General features: G+C 44.8%; 2 protein-coding genes across 2 annotated transcripts; one reads left to right on the top strand and one right to left on the bottom strand.

Moving 5' to 3' along the window:
- Positions 1-20,833: 20,833 nt before the first annotated feature.
- On the bottom strand, positions 20,834-23,150 carry THITE_2115561 (uncharacterized protein). Its single transcript, XM_003653241.1, has 5 exons — positions 22,709-23,150; positions 22,307-22,594; positions 22,179-22,240; positions 21,703-22,105; positions 20,834-21,565 (listed from the first exon to the last, which is right to left on the bottom strand). The coding sequence occupies exons 1-5, from the start codon at positions 22,737-22,739 to the stop codon at positions 21,195-21,197; spliced, it is 1,155 nt and encodes a 384-aa protein (XP_003653289.1). The 5' UTR covers positions 22,740-23,150; the 3' UTR covers positions 20,834-21,194.
- A 663-nt stretch (positions 23,151-23,813) lies between these two features.
- On the top strand, positions 23,814-25,924 carry THITE_2115564 (uncharacterized protein). The gene has a single exon (XM_003653242.1). The coding sequence runs from the start codon at positions 24,197-24,199 to the stop codon at positions 25,769-25,771; it is 1,575 nt and encodes a 524-aa protein (XP_003653290.1). The 5' UTR covers positions 23,814-24,196; the 3' UTR covers positions 25,772-25,924.
- Positions 25,925-26,267: the final 343 nt, after the last annotated feature.

Here is a 26,267-nt window from a genome sequence, read left to right on the forward strand (position 1 = left end):
TTATACAAAGTGATACAACTATAAGCGTACGCCTATAACCTTTAGAGTTGGCCAATAGGTTTAGGTTGATTCAAAGTACATTCGCTAGCGGCGCCTAAGTAGTAAACTCATAGATAAGTATCTCAGGCCATTCAAAATCATCGCTAATGTAGGTAGCAAGAAGATAGTATATCGCTTAGATCTCTCGCCTACGTTTAAGTTCTACCCTATTTTCTCTATTACGATACTTAAGCTGTTTAACGGCAATTTACAGAAAGCGCTTATATACTATAATCGTATATAGGTCGTTGTATAGGAGTAGTATTAGGAGGTTAAAGCTATTCTTAATTATATAGGGCTACCTCTTAACAGATATTTCCTTATTAAACAGAAGAACTACCCGTTAGAGGAGAATACCTAGGAGCTACGTAGGTATATTGATAATAGGCCTTTACTATATATTTATAAAGCATATATTTAAGATAAGTATAAGCGTAGGCGATAAGTAGTAGAAATATAACGAAGATACTAAGTAGCGTTTCAATTAAGGAAAAAAGAAAAGAAAAGGAAAAAAGAAAAAACAATATAAGAACTACCTACCTACCTAATAGCTACCCCCTATATCGCTAAGTCCTTCTCCAAGCCCTAGATCGACTCTATCACAAACTTAGCTACTTATACGTTATTAGCGCCCTCCTCGCTACCCCCCTCCCCCTCCTTACCCTCCTCCGATAGCGGACCCTAGCTCTTTACTACTACTAAAATTTCATTCTTTGATTATTAGCTATATATACGCTTTATAGACGTAATAGACTTATAGACTTACTATTACCCCCTCTATATACTTCTACTACTCCTCTAGCTTGGCTAGCCTCTCTACTACCTCCTCTAGCATAGTGCTAAGAGGAGAGGGAGGAGGTAGGAATAGTGTAGGTACGCCGACGAAGCGCTAGAGACGCCTCTTTAGTACGCCCTCCGCCTTCTACACCTCCCCCTACTACTCTAAGAAGTTCTTAGAGCGGGCGGTAGAGGTGACTAAGGCACTGCTAATAGCCTTGTAGGCTACTATAAACGTATCGACGACGCCCTAGATAAGTGTAGCTAGCTAGAATACGCTTAGTATATACATTGTATACGTAGGGGAGACACTTGAAAACTTACCTTTTTATTGGCAATAGGGTAGTCCCTTTTATTGAGGGCTTCGATAAAGCTATAAACTATAGCGAAGGCAATAGAATAAATCTTCATTTTTTCAAAGAGATTAGCAATAGCGCAATGTATATATAACGAAAATATAGGTTTTAGCTTCAAGGCGCTAAGGTTAACGCCTTTAAAGGAGGAGGGCAACTTATAGCTAGGCAAATATAGTTATTTTATATATACTCGATATAGTATAAACTAGAACCTATAAGTATATTAGACGTAACGAATATATAATCTATACGTAGATATATACTAGCTTGATAGTAGTAGACGAAGGCGCTACTACTGTCGAAAAACTTAGCTATATAACAACAGTAGCTACCATTGTCAGTATATATATAGCCTACGCCTCTAATATACTTCGGTTACACTCTCTGCACTTACGGAATAATGTAGGCAACGCCTATAGAGACTCTCTTCTTAGGCGTCGAGTCAAGGTCACTGGACTACTATACTGTTAGCGATCACGTTACTCCCTATCTACGCCCTCTCTATATACTGCCCTTCTCTTATAGCTAAAGCCGCCCTTGTATAGAGTCGAAGGCTCGGATTCCTCTATCTCTTTATCCTTGTCCTCCTCCTTCTTCTCCTTCTTCTCGTCGTCGTTGGTAGGCGTAGCTACTACGCTAGACGTACGCTCTATAGGAACTATAGGCGTATCGTCGGCGGGCGACTCCGCCTTGCTAGCAAAGTACTTTTCAGACGCTACGTTGATAGGCTAGAAGCCTAGGCTCGAGAACAACTTTAATATAATTGCTTCTACCTAGTGTATTAGTAGCGTCTACCCTACTTTATCTATTAATATCTTAGCGTTGAAAGTCATTTACGAGGCGTAGCTAGAAATAAATAAGTTATTTGAATCTACTATATTGTTAGTGTACTATTATATTCTTCCTACTAGCTATATAGCGAGTTCGCTAGCTATATAGCCCTTATACACTAGAATCGCTAGAGCTATCCTATTGATCGAGAGCTATTTTGCCAATCGACTGAACTATCGTAGGGCAATCTACCGAAGAGAGGCGAGGGTGGAAACGCTAAAAAAAAACGAATTATCTACAAAGCGAAGAAGTTAGCTATATATATACGATTAGAGGGAGCGTTAGGAGGAAGTAGAGGGTATATATGTAATTACAATCGTAGGCTAGTATCGTATTGTCGTTGTAGTAGGCTAGGCACTTAGGTAGGCTAGACACTTACGAAGATGGTGCGAAGGAAGAAAAGGAGGAAAGGAAGGCTAGGAGCTATAAACCTAGAAGATATACTCAGTAAGGTAGTCTAAGCTTAGAGGGCTCAAAATCTTATATTTCTTATATTACGATATTCTAGTAGAAGTTTCAATTCCCCTTTTCTATATATATAGCGAAGGCGCTTAGGACACGTATAGTATATACTCCTTACCCCTTTTTCTTTCCTACTATTACCCTAAATATATACACCTTCTATTTAGTTCTATTTAGCTCTATTGTTACCTTCCTATTTCAGGCCTAAATAGGCCTTGAATAGGCGGCCCTAGATCTGAATAGGCTACTTCTATCTAGGCCGCCCTAGATCGTATATACGGAGGAGCAGTTAGATCGATAGAGACCACGTATATAGGAAGATCGTAAGCTACGTATACACTACCCGAACTACCGCTACGCGATTTACTACTAGCAGGCTAGGCCGTGGGCTAAAGCGCGACTAACAGGAACTATGTGTATAGCAAGATCGTAAGCTATATATATACTACCTGAACTACCGTTATATAGTCCGCCACTAGGTATACAAGGCTACGACCCTAAGGCGCGACTACTATACCCCTTAGGCTATAGCACGGTAGTCTCTAGGGTCAAGGACCTTGAAGGAGGAGAGCCTTGTTATACCCCGGAGCTACTCTAACCTATGGGACCCGCCTCGGCACCCAATATAGCCCTTGGAACATACCTCGGCACCTAGTACAACCCTCGGCCCGACTACCTCGCCCTATATCCGGCACCTAGCGTAGCCTAGCCAACTATAGGGCACTATGTAGGTCATCTATGTACGCTACTAGGGCGTACATCAGTAGCCTAGATTATACGAGCTACCCGGAGGAGCGATCGGAGGGGTATAGAGCTGAGCGAAGTGTAAGGCATTAGGCTAAGCAAGTATAGGGAACTGAGACATTGGGTTGGCAATAGAGCGGATTGGGCGTACTTAGGGAGCTATATAGGCGCTATAGGATGGCCTAGGAAAGGATCTACGAGCTTAGGAATAGAGGCTGGCCGATGTAGAGGAAGATCGAGGGCTAGGATGGGAGAAATAAGGAGGATGGAACCTATAGGCAGTGGGAGAGGCTAGTGTTCAATGCAACTACCTACAACCCCCCTACCTGTAGCTACCCTATAGCGCGTGCTCTACTTGTGCCTTGCTCGTACTCCGTCACTTCAACGTATACCCCCTTCCTTCTGGGAGCCCCCGCTCCTGACATCTATTTACTATACTATTTTTTTAGCTAGAGCTCCCCGACCTCTATAATAGGGAGTCGATAACCCTGATCGGTTATACTAATGTCGTTGGTAACGCTATACTTATATATAGCATCTTTAAGTAGTAGCTAAACGAGAACTAGAACGTCGATAGCCTCGATAGTAAGATACAGTTCAACGCCTTAGAAATAGCGTTTAGTAACTACAATATTATAGCCGACTAGATCTAGCACTTTAATAGGCACTCTTTCCAATACTATCCTATCGTTTAAGCGTATAAGCTTATATTCGAAGAGTAGTTTAGCTATAGTATATATAGCTTCTAGAGCCTTAACGATATTGTAGAATCTAAATAGAATAATATATGCCCTAAGGATCGTATCTACTGCCTATTGGTAATAGATAGCTTCTTAAGGCACTATACGTTGGATATTTATAAATATTGCCTTATATACGACATTATTATCGAGTTCCTACTACCGTATTCATTGTATAAGACGTAGCTAATAGATATAGGCGTATTCCAATATATTAAGAAGGTATATCAAATATACCTTCGCTAGGTAGTTCGCTAGGGCGAGCTAACCTTTATATATATATAGTTCATTGAGAACCTTTAGGTTTGTTGCCTTACTTAGAGCTAAACCTATTACTAGTTCTAATATATAACTAGCAAATCGTTGATAAAGGCTTTACAAAGAATAGGATTATCTCTAGCTTTACAAAGTTAGGGATATAGCTATCGAACTATACTATCTATATCGCTAAGCTCGAAGATACTAACCTCTAGGCTAATAGCGTAGTATATCCTTCGTTACTTCTAAAGTAGGATCGCTAGGAGTTGGCTACTAAAGACGTTGAATACCTCTAAACTAAGTACAACGATATATTCAACTCCCTAATATACTATTATATCGTAGATATCGCTACTACGATATAAGAAGGTCAGTTTATATAGGAGCACCTTACTATATTTATAGCTAACAATAAACAATGGCTAGTATTATACGCTATAAAGCGAGCTAGAAGGCGTTTAGTCTAGCTATTTAGCGCTATTATTACTAGCGTATCTATCGAAGATATCTACTATATATAGGCTACTCACAATCGGAGGTATATAGAGGCTATTACTAAGGAATTGTTATAGACCGGGCTATACCCAGGCTAGGTATATGGGGCTACGCCCAGGATCTACAGCGGTCCTATGACGGGCCCGCCACGGGCCCAAGGCGGACCCGCTTCGCGCCTAGAATAACCTTACACCTAGAATAATATCGGCCCGAGCCCCCTATATACAAGCCTCTGAAAACTCTATACGCGAGAACCATAGCCTATACTTCTCCTTTTCTCTCCTTAAGGTAGTTAAATAGAACATTGTACGCTTGTCTATAGAACGCTATAAGGCTAGTATATTATAGTTCAACTACCTTCAGGCAGATAGAGCAGTTGTTGCTTCTAGACATAGACGAGAGTAGTACACTAGACGTTTCGACGCTAGTATCGAGCGGACTGGACGCTACTATAAACAACCTAGGCGTCTTGCAAGTTCTAGACCTAGACTAGGTCCGTAAATACTTCTAAGTCTTATAGGAAACGATCGTATAGTAGAACGTAACTATCGAGGAACTTTATATAGCCTAGATCGCTATAACTTAGACTATAAACGCCCCTATAGTGGCCTATACCCCGGCTTTGACGATTGACGCTATAACTTTGGTAGCTCCTAGGACGTAGCGGAAGCGCCTCCCTATAGGACAACCCTTCGACAGTAAAAAGGAACTCTTTACCGTCTAGAGGGCTATAATAGTGTACGTCCTAATAGCGGACTAGGACTTTATCGAAAGCCTCTACGACTAATAGATATTTATTTAGAGGAACCTTAGTTAGGGAGTTTAGACTAAGGTCGTAGCCTTTTATAAGTCGAGAAGGCTCTACTATAATTATAACCTAGGAACGTTCTTCGAGTACTTTACAACCATTTATATAGACCTCTATAAGTAGGTTATAGCCTTGACGAAGCTAGATATACTCTACTAGGAAGACAACGAGCTATTCTCCTCCTTCTTTATTTGCTTTAAAGCAAAGCTATTAAAGGCTAAAGGACTTAATTAGAGCGACGAAGTACAATTTATTAGACTATAACAATACCTTTCTTTAAAGTTGAAATATATTATAGTAGGACGAGGGGTTCTATAGAACGACTATACTATAGCTATTACAAAGTACTATAAGATCACTACTAATCTAGAGGCCCTCTACCTAGAGAAACGATATTAATAGTCCTAAGGTAAGCGACTAGGGCTTAATATAGATATAGAGAAGGATATAGATAGAGATATACTAATAACTAAGATCAATATAGCCTATACTACCCCTATTTAGGGGGGAGCTAATAGGGGCTATAGAGGAAAGTAGTAGTAGAATAAAGGAAAGCAAAGTACAAATGTACTATAGGCGAAGTAGGTAAACAACGAAATATATATAGTATATTAATATATTAATAAGCTAAAGCCTATATCCATTGTAGGCGCTAAGGTTACTTTATAGCTACCTATCCCTTTGCCCTAGCTAAAAGGCTAGCTCCTTAGGTCAATATCAATAAGCTAGAGGCTAAGGAATAGGTAGAGGAGGACTCCTCCTCTAAAGAGGAGGAGAGAAAAGAGTAGCCCCTATACAAAGTCTTGTATAAGGGCTAAAAGGACCTAGTTGCTTATAGAACGAGTTTATAAAGATTAGAGAGAAAATAGATAAGCTACCCTTTCTAATCTCCGTTTTCCTAAACTCCTTTAGTTTTATAAATATATAAATGGATAGTAGGTACTAAAGCTATAGAGCTATTAGTAAAAGAGTATATTAGTGGTTAAAGATTGAGCAAATAAGCCTACCGACTCTTTATACCCTAGGCGTTATAGTTAAAGGGGTATAAATTATAAAGAAAATTATATATATCGTCTAGGTTGTAATAGACATCGATAGATAGATTAATGCTACTATATTTTATATAGTCCTAGGACTAGCCTACAACATTATTCTAGAGCTCCTTTAGATAAACTACTATAGGATCGTACTAGACCTAGCTAATAGAGTCCTTACTATTAATTCGCAAAGCGGCCTATAGGTATATAAATGCTCTTTACAATAGAAAGAAATTAATACTACCCTAATTATAAGTATAATATTTATAGGCTTAGCCTATAGGATATAAAAGAAGAAGTCTAAAGGAGCTTAAAATACATTCCTTGTCATTAGTATCTACGAGATAACTATTATACTAGGGGTAGCCGTCTCCTAGCCTAACGCCGACCTAGACCTAAAGATCGCTTTACTAAAGGAGCTATAAGACTTCGCCAACCTTTTCGATAAGGAAAAGGCAAACGGTCTACCCCCCTATCAAAGGGAGGCCGACCATTATATCCGTCTTAAAACGGGCCTAGATAAAAAACCTCCTAAGCTCCTATAAGGACCTTTATACAATATATCGAAGGACTATCTCCTAGAGATTTGGAAGTAGGTTATAGACCTAATAGACAAAGGATAGATCTAAGTAAGCTCCTTATTAGTGGCTACTCTAGTCCTTTTTATAAAGAAGCTAGAAAGGGGATAGAGGTTCTATATAGATTACTAAGCTTTAAATAAGATTATTAAGTAGGATTAGTACCCGTTCCCTTTAATTAAGGAGACTCTTTAGTCCTTAGCTAAAGCTAAATAGTTTACAAAGCTAGACGTTAGAGCTATCTTTTATTATATCTAGATAGCTAAGGGGGATAAGCACCTTATAGCGTTTTATATAAGGTTTAAGCTATTTAAATAGTTAGTCTACCCCTTTAGGCTTATAGATACTCCTATAACGTTCTAAAGATATATTAACAACGCCCTTAGCTTAACGCTAAAGAACTATATAATAGTATACCTTGACGATGTTTTAGTATACTCGAGCAAGAGCTAGAAGAACTATATAAGGAAGGTATATAAGGTCCTTCAAAGGCTAAAGGATATAGGCCTTAACCTAGATCTTAAAAAGTATATATTTGTAGTAAAGGAAGTTAAATACCTAGGGTATATTATAGAGGTAGGAGTCTATATCTACCCCAACTCTAAAAAGATTAAGGCTATTTATAAGTAGAAGGCACTCTATAAAGTCTAAGGAGTATAGAGCTTCCTTAGGTTCACTAACTTCTATCGCGACTTTATCTCCAACTTCTCTAAGAAGGCGGCCCTATTGATATATTTTACCTATAAAAATGTCCTATTCCATTAGGGCAAGGAGGAATAGGAGGCTTTCGATATACTTAAAGCTATGTTTATATCAAAGCCGATCTTCGCCTAGTAGGATCCTAAGAAGAAGACAATTGTAGAAGCGAACTGTTCTAGTATAGCACTTAGCAAATACTTGTCTTAATAGGGGGAGGACAGAGTCCTTTACTCTATAGCCTACTACTCTATAAAACTAAGCCCTACTAAATACAACTATACTATTTACAATAAAGAGCTATTAGCTATTATTTTATACTTTAAAGCTTAGTTGGTAAAGCTTCGAAGTATAGTAGCCCCCTTCACTATCTTAATCGACTATAAGAATCTTAAGTACTTTACTTAGCTATATCCGATTAGTGAACAACAAGCTAGATAGATAGAGATACTCTCTTTATTCAACTTTAAGCTAAAGTATTGGCTAAGATCCTAGGCCTTATACTCTAATACGCTCTCCTAGTATAAATAGGACGAGCCTAAAGACAACTAGCGTATCGCCTAGCTACTTCCCTTAATTAAGGTATACTAGACTAGTATATAGGAGAAGGCTAGGCTACCTATAGGAGAAACGCTCTTTAAAGATAAATAGCTCGCTACCCTATAGAACGAGGGTATTGCTAGAGATAAGCACTATACTTACTAGCTCTAAGCTATCTACAACGAAGCTTAGAAGTTTCCTAAGGAGACGAATATAACATAGACCTAGATCGTAGACTACTCCCTTAATATATAAAGCGTACTCTAGTTCTATAGCTGTCTCTAGCTCTTTATATAGAAGCCTCTAACTATTATAATCATTTAACGAATTTATAACTTAGCTATATTGGGATACCTAGGGCGTAATAGACTATTTAAAATGCTTTAGAGAGATTATTACTAGGACCTTATATCGTCTAATATAAAGCGGTTTATTAAGAACTATAATCAGTACCGTCGAAGTAAGATCTTTCAATAACTATGTCAAAGGCTCCTATAGCCCTTGCCTATCCCTAATCGCTTTTAGAAACAGATCTCTATTGACTTTATAACCGACCTCTCTACGAGAGACGAAGGAGTGCTTAGCTACCTTATAGTAATTATCGACCGTCTCTTTAAATATATATAGCTCAAGGTAATATATTCGATAGGAATAGAAGAGTATACCCTTCGATTCTATAATATATAGTGGCGTTTCTATAGGTTCTTAACCTAAATTATAACCGACTATAGGTCAGACTAGCTAAATAGGTTCTAAACCGCGTTGTATAAGGCGGTAGAGGTAGAGCAACTCCTATCGACTTCTTACTATCTTTAGACGAATAGAAGGATAGAGTAGGTCAACTAAGAGGTATAGGTAATCCTCTAGATCTTCGTCTCCTTTATATAATATAACTAGCCTAAATATCTCCTAGCCTACTAGTTTATACTTAACAATAGGGACTTGTCTATAATTGGAGTAAGCCTGAACTACCTTCTCTATAGGTTCGATATAAGCCTTATATAGCTTATTACAATCTCGACAGCGTTTATAGCATCTTTAGAAGGTTGTACTACTAAGTTCCTTCGTTATTTAAAGGAGGGGATAGAGTAGACCTAAGTAGCTATCGTATATATATAGTAGTAGTAGTAGACAAATATAAACCGCTCCTATCGCTTAGCCAAGAGGTTCTAAGTAGAGGACGAGGTATAGCTCTCTCTATATAATATAAAGATGAACCGCCTTAGCAAAAAGCTCAACTAGCTAAATACTAAATATAAGGTAGTTGTAGTACTAATCCTACTAACGATGATACTCGATATACTAAGTAGTCTATATCTAATCTTCTATATTGACTTAGTTAAGTGAATAGCTTTCGACTTATTCCTTTTATAGAAAGTTATAGATAAGAGACTAGACTTTATATAAGTTATATTAAAGGAGGGTATTCCCTAATAGGAATATAGAGTAGAGACGATCTTTAAAGCTTAGAATATAAAAGAGAGAGGGAACAACTACGATATATACATTAAGTAGGTAGATTATAATAAACTAATGTAAGAGCCTTTAAAGAACTTCTTAGAGATTACTATATTTAACGAGTTCGAATAGGAGTAGAGAGATATATAATATAATAATAGGCTAGTATCGAACTAAAGGAGGAAGGGGAAACGTTGTATTTATATATAGACTACTGTAACGTGCTGGCCTTATAGCGTCTGCAGATAAGCGTACGATGTTCTATTCAACTACTTTAAGGAAGGAAAAAGGAGAAGTACAGGCTACGGTCCCTATACGCAGAGTTTTTCAGGGGCTTGCGAAGTGGGTTCGGACCAACGTTATTCCGGGCGCGAGGCGAGCCCGCCACGGGTCCGTCCTAGGGCCGCTATAGATCCTAGGCGTAGCCCTATATACCTAGCCTAGGTATAGCCTAGTCCGTAATATACTCCCCCCGCCCCGTTGGGCGGTTGAATTGGAGTATACGTAACGCTACATCGAGCGTAGTTCGGGTCCAGTACAGCGCTAGTCGTAATATACGCTAGTACCTGCTACTTAGTTGCATAGCGCCTACCTCGTCATTGGAGTAGCCTAGCGTAGTTACCTACTAAGGCCTTACCATTTACGGTCGTCCTACTACCTAGGCTCGAGTTGTCTATTTATATCGCCCTAGCAAGTCGCTAATTGGCCCTTCCCCGCTTTGTACGTTTGTACATCGCAACTACGTCGCACTGGGTATACCTACTGATTGTATACGACCCGGCCCCCTCTCGTGCTATTAAAACCCCCTCCTCCCCTACGAACTTCGTGCCCCACATTTTCTTCTCGCTTCCACCGCACGCCCCCATCCCCCCTTTGTATTCCTATCCTCTATCCTCTCTGCACGTTGGCTCTTCCCACCTCGTTTCCATCTTATACCCGTTTCTCAACCTTCTTGTATATAGCAACGCCTACGTCGCCTATACTATTTTCGTTATACGTTCGTTCTATACCCCGTCGGCAACATTTGTCGTTTCTTCGCGCGACCGTTCTATATCTACGACGCTACTACTTCAACCTTGACGTAAACCCAATAAGGACCTACTACGTACCCAGTTCGTTCTTGTAACTCTTTCTCCTTATATACGCTCGGCTTCTCGCTGCTTCCTTTATATATACGTCCTACGTATATTTCGTCTACTCGCTCCAACCTCTATAGCAGCTTTCTATTCTCTTTGCGATAGCGATATATTCTCGAAACTTATTTGCTTCGTCCTTGTTCGTACTCTCTAAAATGTCGGCTATAGTCGCTTCGCTCGGTAGTAACAGAGAGGGACATCGTCCTAGAGGAGACGACAACCAAGACTACAACGTATATCGTCCCTTGTTAGGCCTACTTTGGCCCTAGGCTAGAAGCTAACAGTGTCTTAGATAGAATTGTAATAATTACAACAACTCCTCTTACTACACCATTGGCGGCTACATTGTCGAAGGCGACTTAGACAACGAAGATAACGCCCTTCCTAAAGAGGAAGGGGACATCTACCTAAACTACGTTAAGCGGCTTGTATATAGTAACTTCGTCAAATGTGTCTAAGGGCGTAGAGAGAGCTATATAGAGTATACTAAGTCGTACACTAAGTGTCGCTAGAATTCGGTACTCTAGGCGACCAACCTCTCCCTATATGTCGGCTTAAAGCGCCTAATTAAATTCTACATCGATAATAAAGCTGTTGTAGAGCCTGCTTATAAAAAAACCGAAACCGAGCTAGCCCGCTACGCTATCTTGAAAGCGTTGTTTGTCGCCTTTATATATAGCTTCCGTAGTACGATTAGTACAACCCTTATACACCGATCCCTAGCACACTCTACCTTCGCCTCCGACGTACCCCTAGTCACCTCCCCTACGCCTTCGACCCTAGGCTAGCGAAGAGCCTTGGTTCTATACTAGGCCCCTTAGGACAATCTCGCTATATAGCACTATAGTCGCCTTGTCGAGTATATAGTACAACATTTTAATTCTTCCTAATAGGAGAATCGACGTATCGTAGAGGCTGTCTACACTATAGCGTAGTCTTAAGCAACTGTCTTTAAGACGAATTCGCGCCTTACGGAGTACGTTATTACGTTCACCTCCCCCTCGCCTATCTATACCCTTTGGGGGTCCCGCCCCCGCCACTTACCCTATATATACGCGTCCCTCTACGACCTACACTACGGAGGACGCTCATCCTCCTCTATAGAGGACGTTTTATACACTTGTTAAGCGTATATACCGCCCCTGCCCCGTACCCCTTGTACGCCTAATCCGCCCCCGCGTATACCCGCCCCGCCTATATATCCGTTTAAGGATAAGGAGGAGGACTTGCCGGATATAGGACCCGTTATAGAGCCGGAGTAGGTAGCGTCGTTTATACATCTTGTTGTCTTTTTGCATATAGCTATGTTCTATTTAGTTTTAGGAGGATAACTAGATTTAGGCGTACTGTAGTTTCTCTATGCCTAGGTAGTTGTATTTGTCTAAGTTATTAGTCTTTATAGGGTAGTTTATATACGAATATAACGTTTCCTCTTCCTCCTTTGGTTCGACACCGGCCCATCGTTGTACTATGTATCTCCCTATTCCTACTTGAACTCGTTAAATATAGCAGTATCCAAGAAGTTCTCCAAAGGCTTCTACATTGGTTTGTTGTAACCTACCTACTTAACGTATATATCGTAGTTGTTCCCCCTCCCCCTTGTATTCCGAACTTTGAGGATCGCCTCTACCCTATACTTTTACTAGAGAATACCCTCCTCCGATATAACCTATATAGGGTCCAGTCGCTTATCTGTAACTTTCTACAAAGGGAGTAGGTCGAAGGCTACTCGCTCGACTAGGTCAATATAGAAGGTCGGGTATAGGCCACTTAGTACATCGAGCGTCACCGTCAGAGGGGTAGGCATCGCGACCCCCTTATACTTGGCATTTAGCTAGTCGAGCTTCTTACTAGGGCGGTTCATCTTTATATTACGTAGGGAGAGCTATACCTCGTCCCTAACCTAGAACCGCTCGACTAGGCGATAGGAGCGGTTCACATTCGCCTACTACCGCTACTACGTATATATAATAGCCGCTTAGGTCTACTCTATTCCCTCCTTTAGATAGCGGAGGAACCTAGTAGCGTAGCCTTCTAAGGAGGCTATAAACGCCGTTAGGATCGTGATAAGTTGTATAGGACTTATATCGAACCTATGAAGGAGGTAGTTCAGACTTACTCTAGTTATAGACGAATCTCTATTGTTGAGCGCGAACTAGTAGGCTAGGAGATATTTAGGCTAGTCGTATTATATAAAGGAAACGAAGATCTAGAGGATCGCTTATACCTCTTGATTGACCTGCTCTGTCCCTTTATTCGTCTAGGGATAGTGAGATGTCGATAGGAGCTGCTCTACCCCTACCGCCTTGTATAGTGCGGTCTAGAACCTACTTAGCTAGTCCGACCTACGGTCGGTTATAATTTGAGTTAGGAACCTATAGAAGTGCTACTATACATTATAGAACCAAAGGGTATACTCTTCCACTCTTATCGAGTATATTGCCTCGAGCTATATATACTTAGAGAGGTGGTCGATGATTATTATAAAGTAGCTAGGCGCCCCTTTATCCTTTATAGGAAGGTCGGTTATAAAGTCAATGGAGATCTGTTTCTAGAAGCGATTAGGGATAGGCAAAGGTTGTAAAAGCCCTTGACATAGCTATTGAGAGATCTTGCTTCGGCGACACTGATTATAGTTCCTAATGAACCGCTTTACATTAGACGATATAAGGTCTTAGTAGTAATCTCTCTAAAGTATTTTGAATAGCCTATTGCGCTCTAGGTATCTCGATATAGCTAAGTTATAGATCCACTAGATAATCGTAGTAGTCAGGGGCTCCTATATAGGGAGCTAGAGACGGCTATAGAACTAGAGCGCGCCTTATACATTGAGGGAGTAGTCTACAATCTAGGTCTATACTACGTTCACCTCCTTTAGAAACTTCTAAGCTCCGTTGTAAACGGCTTAGAGCTAGTGAGTATAGTATTTGTCTTCGACAACACCTTTATCCTATAGGGCAGCGAGCTACTTATCCTCGAAGAGCGTCTCTCCTATAGGTAACCTAGCCTCCTCCTATACACTAGTCTAGTACACTTTGATCGGAGGGAGTAGCTAGGCGATACACTAGCTATCCTTAGGCTCGTCCTATTTACGTTGAGAGAGTACATTAGGGCATAAGGCCTAGGATCTTGGCTAGTACTTTAGCTCGAAGTTAAATAGGGAGAGCGTCTCCGCCTATTAGACCTGTTGTTCACTAATCGGATATAGCTAGGTGAAGTACTTAAGGTTCTTATAGTTAGTTAGGATAGTAAAGGGGGCTACTACGTTCTAGAGCTCCGTCGACTAGGCCTTGAGGCAAGAGATAATAGCTAGTAGCTCTTTGTCGTAGATAGTGTAGTTGCATTTAGTAGGGCTTAGCTTTATAGAGTAGTAGGCTATAGGGTAGAGAACCCCGTCCTCTCCCCACTAAAATAAGTATCTGCTAAGCGCTATACTAGAACAGTTTGCTTCTACGACCGTCTTCCTTTCGGGGTCCTACTAGGCGAGGATCGGCTCTGATATAAACGTGGCCTTAAGTATATCGAAGGCTTCCTATTCCTCTTTGCCCTAGCGGAATAGGACATTCTTATAGGTGAGGCGTATTAGTGGGGCCGCCTTTTCGAAGAAGTTGGGGATAAAGTTGCGATAGAAATTAGCGAATCCTAGGAAGCTCTGTATTCCTTAGACCTTGTAGGGCGCCTCCTACTCGCGGATAGCCTTGATCTTCTTAGGGTTAGGATAGATATAGACCCTTGCCTCTACGATATACCCTAGATACTTGACTTCCTTTATTGCGAATACGCATTTCTTAAGGTCTAGGTTGAGGCCTACGTTCCTTAGTCTTTGGAGGACCTTATATACCTTTCTTATATAGTCCTTTCAACTCTCGCTCAAGTATACTAAGACGTTATTAAGATATACCGTTATATAATCTCCTAGCGTTAGACCGAGGGTATTGTTGATATATCTTTGGAACGTCGTAGGAGTATCTACGAGCCTAAAGGGGTAGACTAGCTACTTAAATAGTCCGAACCTTGTACAAAACGCTATAAGGTGCTTGTCCCCTTTAGCTATTTAGATACGGTGGAACGCGGCTCTAACGTCTAGCTTCGTAAGCTATTTGGCCCCAGCTAGGGACTAAAGAGTCTCCTTAATTAAGGGGAGCAGGTACTAGTCCTGCTTAGTGATTTTATTTAGGGCTTAGTAGTCTATATAGAACCTCTATCCTCCTCCTAGCTTCTTTATAAAAAGGACTAGGGCGGCTACCGATAAGGAGTTTACCTAGATCTATCCCTTATCCAATAGGTCTACGACCTACTTCCAAATCTCTAGGAGGTAGTCCCTTAGTATATTGTATAGGGGTCTCTATAGGAGCTTAGGAGGTTTTCCGTCTAGGCTCGTCTTAAGACGGATATAATAGTCGGCCTTCCTTCGATAAGGGGGTAGGCCGTTCGCCTTCTCTTTGTCGAAGAGGTCGACGAAGTTATATAGCTCCTTTAGCAGGGCGACCTTCGGGTCTAGGTCGGTATTAGGCTAGGAGACGGCCGCTCCTAGTATAAGGTCATCTTACGAATATTAGTAACAAGGAACGTATTTTGTACCCCTTTAGACTTCTTCCTTTATACCCTACGGGCTATACCTACGAATACTATACCTATAACTAAGGTGGTATTAGTTTCTTTCCACTATAAGGAGCATTTACATATCTATAGGCTACTTTGCGAATTGACGGTAAGGACCCTATTAGCTAAGTCTAGCACAATCCTATAGTAGTTCATTTAGAGAAGCCCCAATATAATGTCGTAGACTAGCCCTAGGACTATATAGAATATAGCAGTACTAATCTACCTATCGATGTCCATTGTAACGTAGGCGATATATATAATTTTCTTTGTAATTTATACCCCCTTAACTATAACACCTAGGGTATAGAGAGTCGATAGGTTTACCTACTTAATCCCTAACCTCTGATATACTCTCTTGTTAATAGCTCTATAGCTCTAGTACCTACTATCCATTTATATATTTATAAAACCAAAGGAGTTTAGGAAAATAGGGATAAGAAAGGGGGGCTTATCTATTCTCTCTCTAATCTCTATAAACTTATTCTATAAATAGCTAGGTCCTTTCGGCCCCTATATAAGACTTTGTATAGGGGCTACTCTTTTCCCTCCTCCTCCTTAGAGGGGGAGTCCTCCTCTACCTACTCCTTAGCCTCCAACTTGTTAATATCGACTTAAAGAGCTAGTCTCTTAGCCAAAGCGAAGGGATAGGTAGCTACGAAGTAGCCCTAGCGCCTACAACGGATATAGGCTTTGGCCTATTGGCGTACTATATATACTTTGTCACTTATCTACTTCGCCTATAGCGCATTTATACTTCGTTTTCCTCTATTCCGCTACTACTTTCCTCTACGACCCCTATTGGCTCCCCTCTAGGCTAGGGCAATGTAGATTATATTGATCTCGGTTATCGGTATATCTCTATCTATATCCTTCTCCGCGTCTACGTTGGGCCTAGGTCGCTTACCCTAGGACTACTAATGTCGTTCCTCTAGGTAGAGGGCCTCTAGGTCGATAGCAATCTTACGGTACTTCGCGATAGCTATAGCGTAGTCGTTCTATAGGACCCCTCGTCCTACTACGATATACTTTAACTTTAGGAAGAGGTATCGTTGTAGTCTAATAAGTTGTATTTCGTCGTTCTAATTGAGTCCTCTAGCCTTCGATAGCTTCGCCTTAAAGTGAACAATGAAGGAGGAGAACGGCTCGTTGTCTCCTTAGTGGAATATATCTAGCTCTGTTAAAGCTATAACCTACTTATAGAGGTCTACGTAGATTGTCGAGAGATACTCGAGAAACGCTCCTAGGTTATAGTTGTAGCTAGGTCCTCCTAACTCGTAGAAGGCTACGACCTTGGCCTAGACTCCCTGGCTAAGGTTCCCCTAAATGAACACCTACTAGTCGTAGGGGCCCTCGATAAAGTCCTGGTCCACTACTAGGATATACACTATTATAGCCTTCTAGGCGGTAAAGAGCTCCTTTTTGTCGTTGAAGGGTTGTCCTATAGGGAGGCGCTTCCACTACGTCTAGGGAGCTGCTAGAGCCGTGGCGTTAGTCGTCGAAGCTAGGGCGTTGGCTACTGTAGGGGCGTTCATAGTCTGAGCTATGGCAATCTAGGTTGTACGAAGTTCCTTAATAGTTACGTTCTGTTGTACGATCGTCTCCTACAAGAGCTGGAAGTGTTCGTGGACCTAATCTAGGTCCAGGACCTATAGGACGCCTAGGTTGTTTATAGTAATGTCCGGTCCACTTAGTACCAACGTCGAAACGCTCGGCGTACTGCTCTCGTCTACGCCTAGAAGCAATAGCTACTCCATCTGCCTGAAGGTAGTTGAACTGTAATGTACTAGCCTTATAGCGTCTACAGATAAGCGTACAATGTTCTATTCAACTACCTTAAGGAAGAAAAAAGGAGAAGTACAGGCTACAGTCCCTACGCACAGAGTTTTTCAGGGGCTCGCGAAGTGGGTTCGGACCGACGTTATTCCAGGCGCGAGGCGGGCCCGCCACGGGTCCGTCCCGGGGCCGCTACGGATCCTGGGCGCAGCCCCACATACCCAGCCCGGGTACAGCCCGGTCCGTAACAACTACCCTATAAAGACTAGCTACTTAGACAAATACAACTATATAGGTATAGGAAAACTACGATATACCTAAGTCTAGTTATTCTCCTAAACTTAGATAGAACGGAACTATATACAAAAAAACAATAAGATATATTAGCGACGTTACTTATTTAGGGTCTATAATAGGACCTACGTCGGTAATCTCTTCCTTATCTTCGAATAGGTATATAGGCGGAGTAGACGTATAAGGAGGTAGAGTAGCGATGTAAAGGGTCCAAGGTAGGGGCTATATATACGCTTAATAGGCGTATAGTACGTCCTCTACTAGGGAAGAAGGGCATTGACTATAGTATAGATTATAGGCGAGGGAACGTATATAGGGAGAGTGGCGAAGGTAGGACCTCCAAGGGGTATAGATAGGCGAGGGGGTAGTAAGTATAATAATATAGTCTATAAGGCGTAAATTTATCTTTAGAATAGTTGCCTAAGACTACGCTATAGTGTAAATAGCCTCTATAATACACCGATTCTCTTACTAGGAGGAATCAAAATATTACACTATATACTTAACTAGATGGCTATAATACTATATAGCGAGGTTGTCCTAAGGAGCCTAGTATAGAACTAGGGCTCCTCACTAGCCTAGGGTCGAAGGAGATGAAGGGGGGGCTAGAAGTATATTAAGTATAAAGGTAGAGTATACTAAAGACCAATGTTATAGGGCTATACTAATTATATTATAGAAGCTATATACAAAAGTACTAAATTATAGTATTAAGATAGTATAATAGGCTAGCTTAGTCTTAGTCTTCTTCTAAGTAGATTTAACGATAGCTTAGTTGTCAATATAAAACTTAACTAAGTGTTTTAGATTAATATATAAAGAGGCGTTCGTCGTCTAGAGTACTAGATTCTAATAGCACTTAGTATAGGCTTTAGTATATTCCAAATAGCTTTCTCCCTAGCCCCAAATATAATCTACTAAGTTACTATAAAGAAGCTACTCAATATAATTAAGATAGATATCTCCTTCCTCCTTTAGGAAGGCGTTATCCTTATTATTAGAATCTCCTTTTACAATATAGCTACCAATAGTATAATAAAAGGAGTTGTTATAGTTATTATAGTTTTATCTAAGACGTTATTAGCTTCTAGTCTAAAGCTAGAGTAGGCCTAATATAGGGTAACGTACATTATAATCTTAGTTGTCGTCCCCTCTAGGACAATATCCTTCGCTACTATCTCCGAGAGAAGCGACTACTATCGACATTATAGCAAATAAGTCTTAGGAACATATTAGAATCGTAAAGGAAATAGGAAGCTACTATAGAGGGCAAAGCGAATAGATAGAATATATATAAGCTATATATATAGAGGAGGCGGCTAGGGGACTAAGCGAATATAAAGAGGAAGGATTATAGGATAAGTTAGATGTAAAATAGAAATATAGCGGATATAGTTGGTAAAGTAGTCAAACGTATAATAACGACGATAAGGCTAATACAATAGGAGCGTAGACGCTAGACGACTATATAGCTTATATAAGAAGAGGCTAACAACGTATAAAGTAAACGTTCAACGAAGTAAGCAAGAGGCAAGAAAAAAAACGTAAAGAACGGAAGATATATATAGGATAAAAGCGCAATAAACGAGGAATATACGCGCTAGAAACAAGAAAAGAATATAGAGAGCGAGTTCGTATAAAGGGAGGGGTTTTATTAGCAACGGGTAGGGGGTCTATCGCACCTAATCAGCGGGTACGCCTTACGCGATACAGCTACTATAGAAGAGAGCATAGGGCGAGGAAGGGGCCAATCAGCGTCCTATAAAAGCAAGGTAAATAAACAACCTATGGCTAGGCAGTAGGATTATAGACAGTAGCGCTAAGCCACCTAAATACCGGGTTGGACACTGGCGTTCGCTATAATTGACCCTACGCTACGCTAGATCCGCGCCTAGCGCTATACCATATATATCCTAAACTAGCTCCCTATCCAGGAAGGGGGGGGTATATTATAGACTGGGCTATACCTAGGCTAGGTATATAGGGCTACGCCTAGGATCTATAGCGGTCCTATAATAGGCCCACCACAGGCCTAAGGCGGACCCGCCTCACGCCTAGAATAACCTCGCGCCTAGAATAACATCGGCCTAAGCCCCCTGTACACGAGCCCTTGAAAACTCTATACGCAAGAACCATAGCTTGTACTTCTCCTTTTCTCTCCTTAAGGTAGTTGAATAGAACATCGTGCGCTTGTCTATAGAACGCTACAAGGCCAACACGTTATAGGAATCTTATAAAGCAGTAAAGAACATTGTATATACTAGGGAAAAGGAGCTTAAGAAGGAGTAGATAGAGTAGAAAAAGATACTAAGTAACAAGGTTATAGGTAATAACTACCTATAGATAGCAACCTTCGAAGAATTCCTTAAAAAGATTAGCTAGACCAACGACATTATACCTTTTGATCTTAACGACCGTTCAATCTTCAATATATAGTATAGCGAAGATCCTCTATCTAAGCCCTTCTTCTTTATCAATATAATAGGCGAAGAACCAGATACCTATAGGCTAGAGCGACCGCTATACGATTTCCTAGTACTAGAGCTAGAGCCAACGTAACGTAGTATCTAGGTGGGCGATAAATAGGAGCTACTTACCAACGAAGATGATAGCCTCTCCTAGATACAATCTAACGACGATAATGCTAACGATGATGTCGACGATGATACTAATTCGCCTCTACTATATAGAAGCACTTACAATGGCGAAGGCACTTGCTAACCGGCCTATAATAGGATCAATAGGCTTATTGCGAAGTAGCAGGCACGTAAGGCGAGGAGGTACACAGCGTAAGAAGCTCAACACCAAGAATCTATGGCCAGGGAGGATCGTGATAGTTCGCCACGTATATAGATACGCTTAGATAGCAATAGCGAGCTAGTATCTATAGGTTTAGCCGCCTTACAGTAAGTAGGTAGTAGTTAGAGGCGCGTAGTCAGGGGAGTAGTCGGGGCGCGTAGTCAAGGCATATAAGCCAGCTATATATTACATAAGTATATTTCAATTTGATCTAGATCGAATTTTATTGCGTTTTTAAGCTTTTTGAGCTATCCTACGCATTTGCAAGGTGGTCGAATTGATACGGTTGCGAATTGCGATACCTTGTGCTAGGACGCGATTATATACAAAAATGGGTGCGGAGGTGTCCGGTTTTTTTGGGGTGTCCGGCAATTTTGTACCCCTCTCTTCTGGAAGAAGAGAGGGCTGCGAAAATACCCACTTTTCCTTTGGCCCTCGGGTAGTTATCTGGCCCCTTGACCAGGCTTTGAATCCTTCCCCCAGAGCCATATACTATACTGTGTAAGGACCACACAGCTGGTACGGAATAAGAATAAATACACTAACCGACCATTAAGCAACCCCTAAAAGCCACAAACTCCGTCGTCACTCGTCACCGGTCTCCCCCAGCCCAGGCGAACTCTTCAACTCTTCACACCCGGCATTTCCCTCAACAAAAACCCCCATTCCCCTCCTCCTCCTCCTCCTCCCGCTCACCCTTAACGCCCCCGGCCTTCTCGCTGTGATCAGCTCGGCACCAGTTAACTCTCTCTACCACCCCGACCTCAATCACGCAGCGGGCGTCAAGACGGCGGCGTGGCAGTCGACGCCGATGTTGGGCGTGGTCAGCGCGCTCGCGTTCTGCGGGCCGGCCTTGAGGTAGCAGTTGCCGGGGGCGCCGCCGGCGCGGGCCGTGGCCTTGTCGGTCCAGGCGGGGATGAAGCTGACGGCGGCGCAGGTCGCGTCGGCCGCCGCGCTGCCGTTGCCGTTGCCGTTGCCGTTGGCCCCCTTGCCGGACGACGAGAGAGCCGGCGCCACGTACTTGGTGTAGGCCGCGCAGGCGTCCATGCACGTGTCGAAGTCGGCCGTGAAGAGCGAGAGGATCGGCGGGTGCGGCGCGTCCTTGTTGCAGTAGCGCGTGAAGCGTAGGGCGCCGAGGACTTGCGGTTTTTGTGCAGTTAATATATTCAGCTGGACCTCGATTTTTCTTTTCTCTTTGGGGGGATGGGGGAGGGCTTGTTTCGGGTGGGTGCGCGCCCGCCCCGGTGCGGAGGCGGGGGATTTGATTCTGACTTACGGGAGAAGGCGGTGTACACCGTGTTGTCGACGGAGCCTGGGTCTTTGGAGCAGCCGTCGTCGATGACGCTGGCGGCGGTGCTGCTGGCGCTTGCCGCGGCTGCCGCGGCTGTTGCAGCTGCTCTCAGGTCAGCGAGGCTCGACGCAGCGCTGGTTGCGCGCTGCGCCTCGACGCCGGTCGCGGCCGCCAGCCCGATCACGGCGGCCGAGAGCAGGGCGATGATGCACGAGAGGGTGAAGACGAGCAGGCTACATCCGCATATCGACCAGGTCAGGACGGACTTGGACGACTCCGGCTCGGTCGCGAGCTGCAAGGCTGCCGTGGTGCCGCCATAGGTCGATGGCGGGGCGGGCGTAGCCGAGAGCTGCTCCGGCTTGGGGACCGCGGCGGCTGGATCGTAGGCCTGCTGGTAATATGGTTGTTCCTGCGGTTGGTGCTGTTGGTACTGCCGCTGGTAGGGCTGTTGGTAGCTGTACCCTGGCTGTTCTGGCCTCACTTCCGGGAAGTCCTGCCGCGTCGGCTCCAAGCCTGAGTGGAACTGCTCAAGCTGTCAGTCAGCATCGGGCTCCGGTTAACTTTTACCACAGCAATTGTCGTCTCTTACCTCGGCGGCCATCGTACGCAAATTTTACATGTGCGACAATGAAGGAGCAGACCGAAGGCAAGAGCAGCAGCGACAGCCTGAGGGCAGGGAACGGCAGAAGAAGGCGATCCCAACGGTCCGTGGCACAGAGTTTGAGGCTGACGGCGCAGCTGCCCACCCTGGAATCCAAACGAGCCTCGGAGCGACGGCGACAGGGGTCGGAAATCGCAGTTGAGCCATCGCAGTTGAGCCAATCATCAAGCCGGTCAGGCGCAGCTCTCGCAGGGCGATGGCTTGGAACAAACTCAGCTGTGCGCATGCTCTCGTCAGACATCTCTATCTTGGGCACGCTATTTGCCAGAATCTGCCTGGAACGTTTACGTGAAAATGAGCGTTCTCACGGACGGTGATTAACTAGCGTACTGTGGTACTGTGGTACTGTGGTACAGCTCATGGAAGTGCTTGGCGGTCTGCGATGCTCGGGGAAGCGCAAGCGGTCTCTCAGCCCGAGATGATCTCAAATCTTGAGCATGGGAACTCTCCTTCCTCGATACCTTGCAGAGTCGGGGGTTCATTCTTTGCGAAGTAACACCTGGCATGAGATTACCTTGGCAGATATTTAGGTGCGTTTCGAATTCCCAGCACCAATTCCAAGTCAAGGTTCAATATTCGGTGATTTTTCATCGATTCAGGAGAATCCGTGTTTTTGGAACTTCAGGCCCGGGAGGGTAAGTTAGGCACACGGAACCCCGAGCGGTTCCCGGCATTTGTCCTCCGCTACCTGCGCATTAGCTTCTCCACTTAACTAAACTTAGAAGTGCAGCCCTGCGAGGCCAAACTGCCCAAACATCCCAAGTTCTGGATCTCTTCACTATCTTACTAAGTTGCCCACCTTACATGGGCATGAAGATGTTCGCTGGATAGGATTGAAGATTTCCAGAAGCCGGGGCTGGCTGCCAGCCGTGCATGCTTGGCAAGTGCCCCAAGATCCGATGATGCAAGGACGGAAGCGATTTGAGGCCAGGCTCCAGCAGCCTTGGGACGACACAAATCCAAGTGCGATGAGGTGTCGGTGCAGCGCAGCAGTCCCGATAGTTTAAACTACCTTACCTAGGTAGGTACTTGTAGCCGCTGGGAAGAAAGGAACCTGGAAGTTTCACGTCCTGGCGCCCGGCTGTGCAGCCAACCGCATCTCTGCCGCCATGACCGTTCCCCGCCCACACACCTAAATTGGAAGACCAGCACGGCGACCCCGCCCAAGCAGCCAAGCATAACCGCCAAGCAGTGAACTTTCCCTCCGTGCATACAGGGCGCCACTTACACCCTAAAGTGGGCTGGTGATACACTCCGTCAGCGAGGAGGCACACAGCACGGACTGCCAATCGTCCCACAGCAATGCATGCCAAGCTGCCCAGCTGTGCCCGGCGGTGAGCAACGGTTTGGCTCGGCGTCGCATGCAGTTGCAAGCCTCCTTCCCCCGCTTCACCCCCCCTGCTTGATGTCTGCGACAATCCCTGTTTGGGCGTCCGTGAGCGCAGCGCATAGAACTCGGTTCCATGATGGGGAAGATCGACTACCTACCTTACTACTCGGTAGCATGCATGGTTCTACACACATACCACAGTACACAGTACTCCTCCGCCCACGTGGCACATACATAAGGTACCTTACATACATACACGTGGATAAAGGCGCGCATTGCCGTCCGTCCCCCTGCGCCGCTTCGACCCGTGCTTCTCCCGCTGCTTCCGCAACCAAGGAAGCCGGCGCATAGCCACAATCACACGTCCCACGTAATGCCACCGCAACCCAGAAGCTGAATCTGTCAGATGGGATCCTGACCGGCGGACCCCGTTGCTCAAGTGCCCGGCAGCATCTGGAATAACTCGCCTCCAGGGCCGCCATGCCGCCATGCCGACCTACCTCTGCCACGGCTTCCGCTGGCAGCGGCGCAGCATCCGAGTCTACGTGATATTGCAGGACCTCGACGACGCCTCCCCGGAGTGGATCATACCCGCCAAGAGCGCCCGGTGCATACTCCAGTCCTTCTACGACGTCTTCGAGTTCCTCCCTTACTGCTCCCCGAAGAGGGGCCGGCATGCCCCAGCGCGAGACGTCGACGGCGGCGACGATACCCATCGCGCCCTCGGCTACGCCAACGACGCACCCAGGGATCGCAGTCGCAGCCGCGGTCGTGGTCGCGGCCGCTCGCAAAGCCAGAGCACCGCCCAAAGCCGCAGTTTGAGCCGCGCAAAGCGGCAGCAGCAGCCGCCACCGTCCCTGCCCACCAGCGACGATGCCAGCAGTGTCGTTTCGGAAGATGACTTCAGCGCCCAAGCCTGGTCCGCCATCAAGCTGCTCGAGGAGTACGACCCGCGTGACCTGACCGCCGTGTCGCGGCCCTACGCCTACGTGGCCGACTACGCAGCGCGCATCGACCTGTCGTGCTCCATCGTCGACGAGATCGCCCGGTACGAGCAGCAGCAGCTCCAGAGCGCCCGCCCGGCCATTTCTATCCCGTCTAGGAACGCCCCCGCGGAACAGCCGGGCTGGTTCGAGGAGCTCCGCGATCAGCTGCAGCGCGGGGAAGAGATACGCTGGTACGTCGTGGTCAATGGCGACGAAGTGCGAGACTGGTCACATGAGCCGTCTGATAGAGGGAGCGTCTCCGAACCGGACTCTGCCGCGGGATACCCGCAGCCGCCATCTTTACACCGCCAGCAACAGGATCAACAGAATTACCAACACCGGTACCAATCCCAGTATCAATCCCAAGCGCACCCAGGCCGGCCAATGCCGACACGAGAGCAGAAACAGCACCTTGCGCAGTACGTCCACCAGCAGCTGATTTTCGAGAACGGCGACCGGGAGCAGGCACGACGCCCGGAGCGGCAGTTGGCTTTGGAGGGCAATGACCGGGATCGGCAACGGGAGCAGCAGCAGCAGCAGCAGCAGCAGCAGCAGCAAAAGCCGTTGTTCGAGAAGGTGGACGAGTGCAGGAAACAGGTGCAAGACCAGGAGCAGCTGGTCTTCGAAACGGGCGAGAGCGAGCGCGAACGACGGCAACGCGAGTATACGCAGCAAAAGCAGAGTTTGCCGCGGAGGGACCTGGGGTTGAGAGAAAGACAAAGAGAAAAGGAGAAGGACATGGCAAACGAGGAGCAACCGCGGCCGCTGTTCATTGGGCCCGGGAAGACAGGAATGACGAATACAACAAGGACGATAACAACGACGACGACAACAACACCAACAAAAAAGACGACGACTACACCGGGTGGAGACAGACCACCGATGGTACCAGAAAAGGACTACCCCCCGCGCCCTCCAGCCGGGAACGCGAACACGCTCGCGCATGCCGGACCGCTCAGACCGAAGAAGTCGGTGGATGCCGGCGCAGGCGGGAGGCCCAAGCCCTCCGGGAGTAAAACGGGCGGGCTGCGCAGGTTGTTTGGGAGGGCGAAGGCCGATGTGGTGTACGCTCCTTGATTAGGGGTGAAGAGAGACACAAGGAGAACGGTTACGATGTCTCCGGGCCTGGGCATTCTAAGACATGGCCGGATGCATCCTGAATGCGGTCATTACGTTTGGCCGAAAATCAACGGGGCTCGCAATAACCCCCCCCCCCCCCAGTAGCCAGAGAAGGACGGATGTCTCGAGAAGACAGCGACACGCAGCAAGCTGCGGCGACTGCGATTGGGAGCAGAAGCAGTTCTCTCCCCGCGCGCATCACAACACAGAGAGACCTACACCTATCGTCGACGGCGAACTAGTTTAGTTGACATGAACGAGATGCATGAATGAAGGCTTGAATGAAACACAGCAGTTATCCTTCAGCCGTCTCAATTCGTACAGCCCACCTGATGGGAGGCAAGATATCACCACCAAGCAGCATACACCAGGTTTGGAGATCAAAAATACGATGGTTGCCCATTGCATAAATCTAAGCCCTCCCTCCCCACTGCCTCATTCACCTTTGCCAGCC

The sequence above is a fragment of the Thermothielavioides terrestris genome, chromosome 2, assembly GCF_000226115.1.
Source record: "Thermothielavioides terrestris NRRL 8126 chromosome 2, complete sequence".
NCBI classification, from domain to species: Eukaryota; Fungi; Ascomycota; class Sordariomycetes; order Sordariales; family Chaetomiaceae; genus Thermothielavioides; species Thermothielavioides terrestris.

Bases quoted from the DNA above. Each gene is read 5' to 3' on its own strand.
- THITE_2115561 (XM_003653241.1), bottom strand. From the start codon at position 22,739: ATGAGCTGTACCACAGTACCACAGTACCACA. The intron at 22,595-22,708 runs GTACGCTAGTTA...GCATGCGCACAG, and splicing joins CACAGTACCACAGTACCACA to CTGAGTTTGTTCCAAGCCAT. The intron at 21,566-21,702 runs GTAAGTCAGAAT...AAAAACCGCAAG, and splicing joins GGTGTACACCGCCTTCTCCC to TCCTCGGCGCCCTACGCTTC.
- THITE_2115564 (XM_003653242.1), top strand. From the start codon at position 24,197: ATGCCGACCTACCTCTGCCACGGCTTCCGCTGGCAGCGGCGCAGCATC.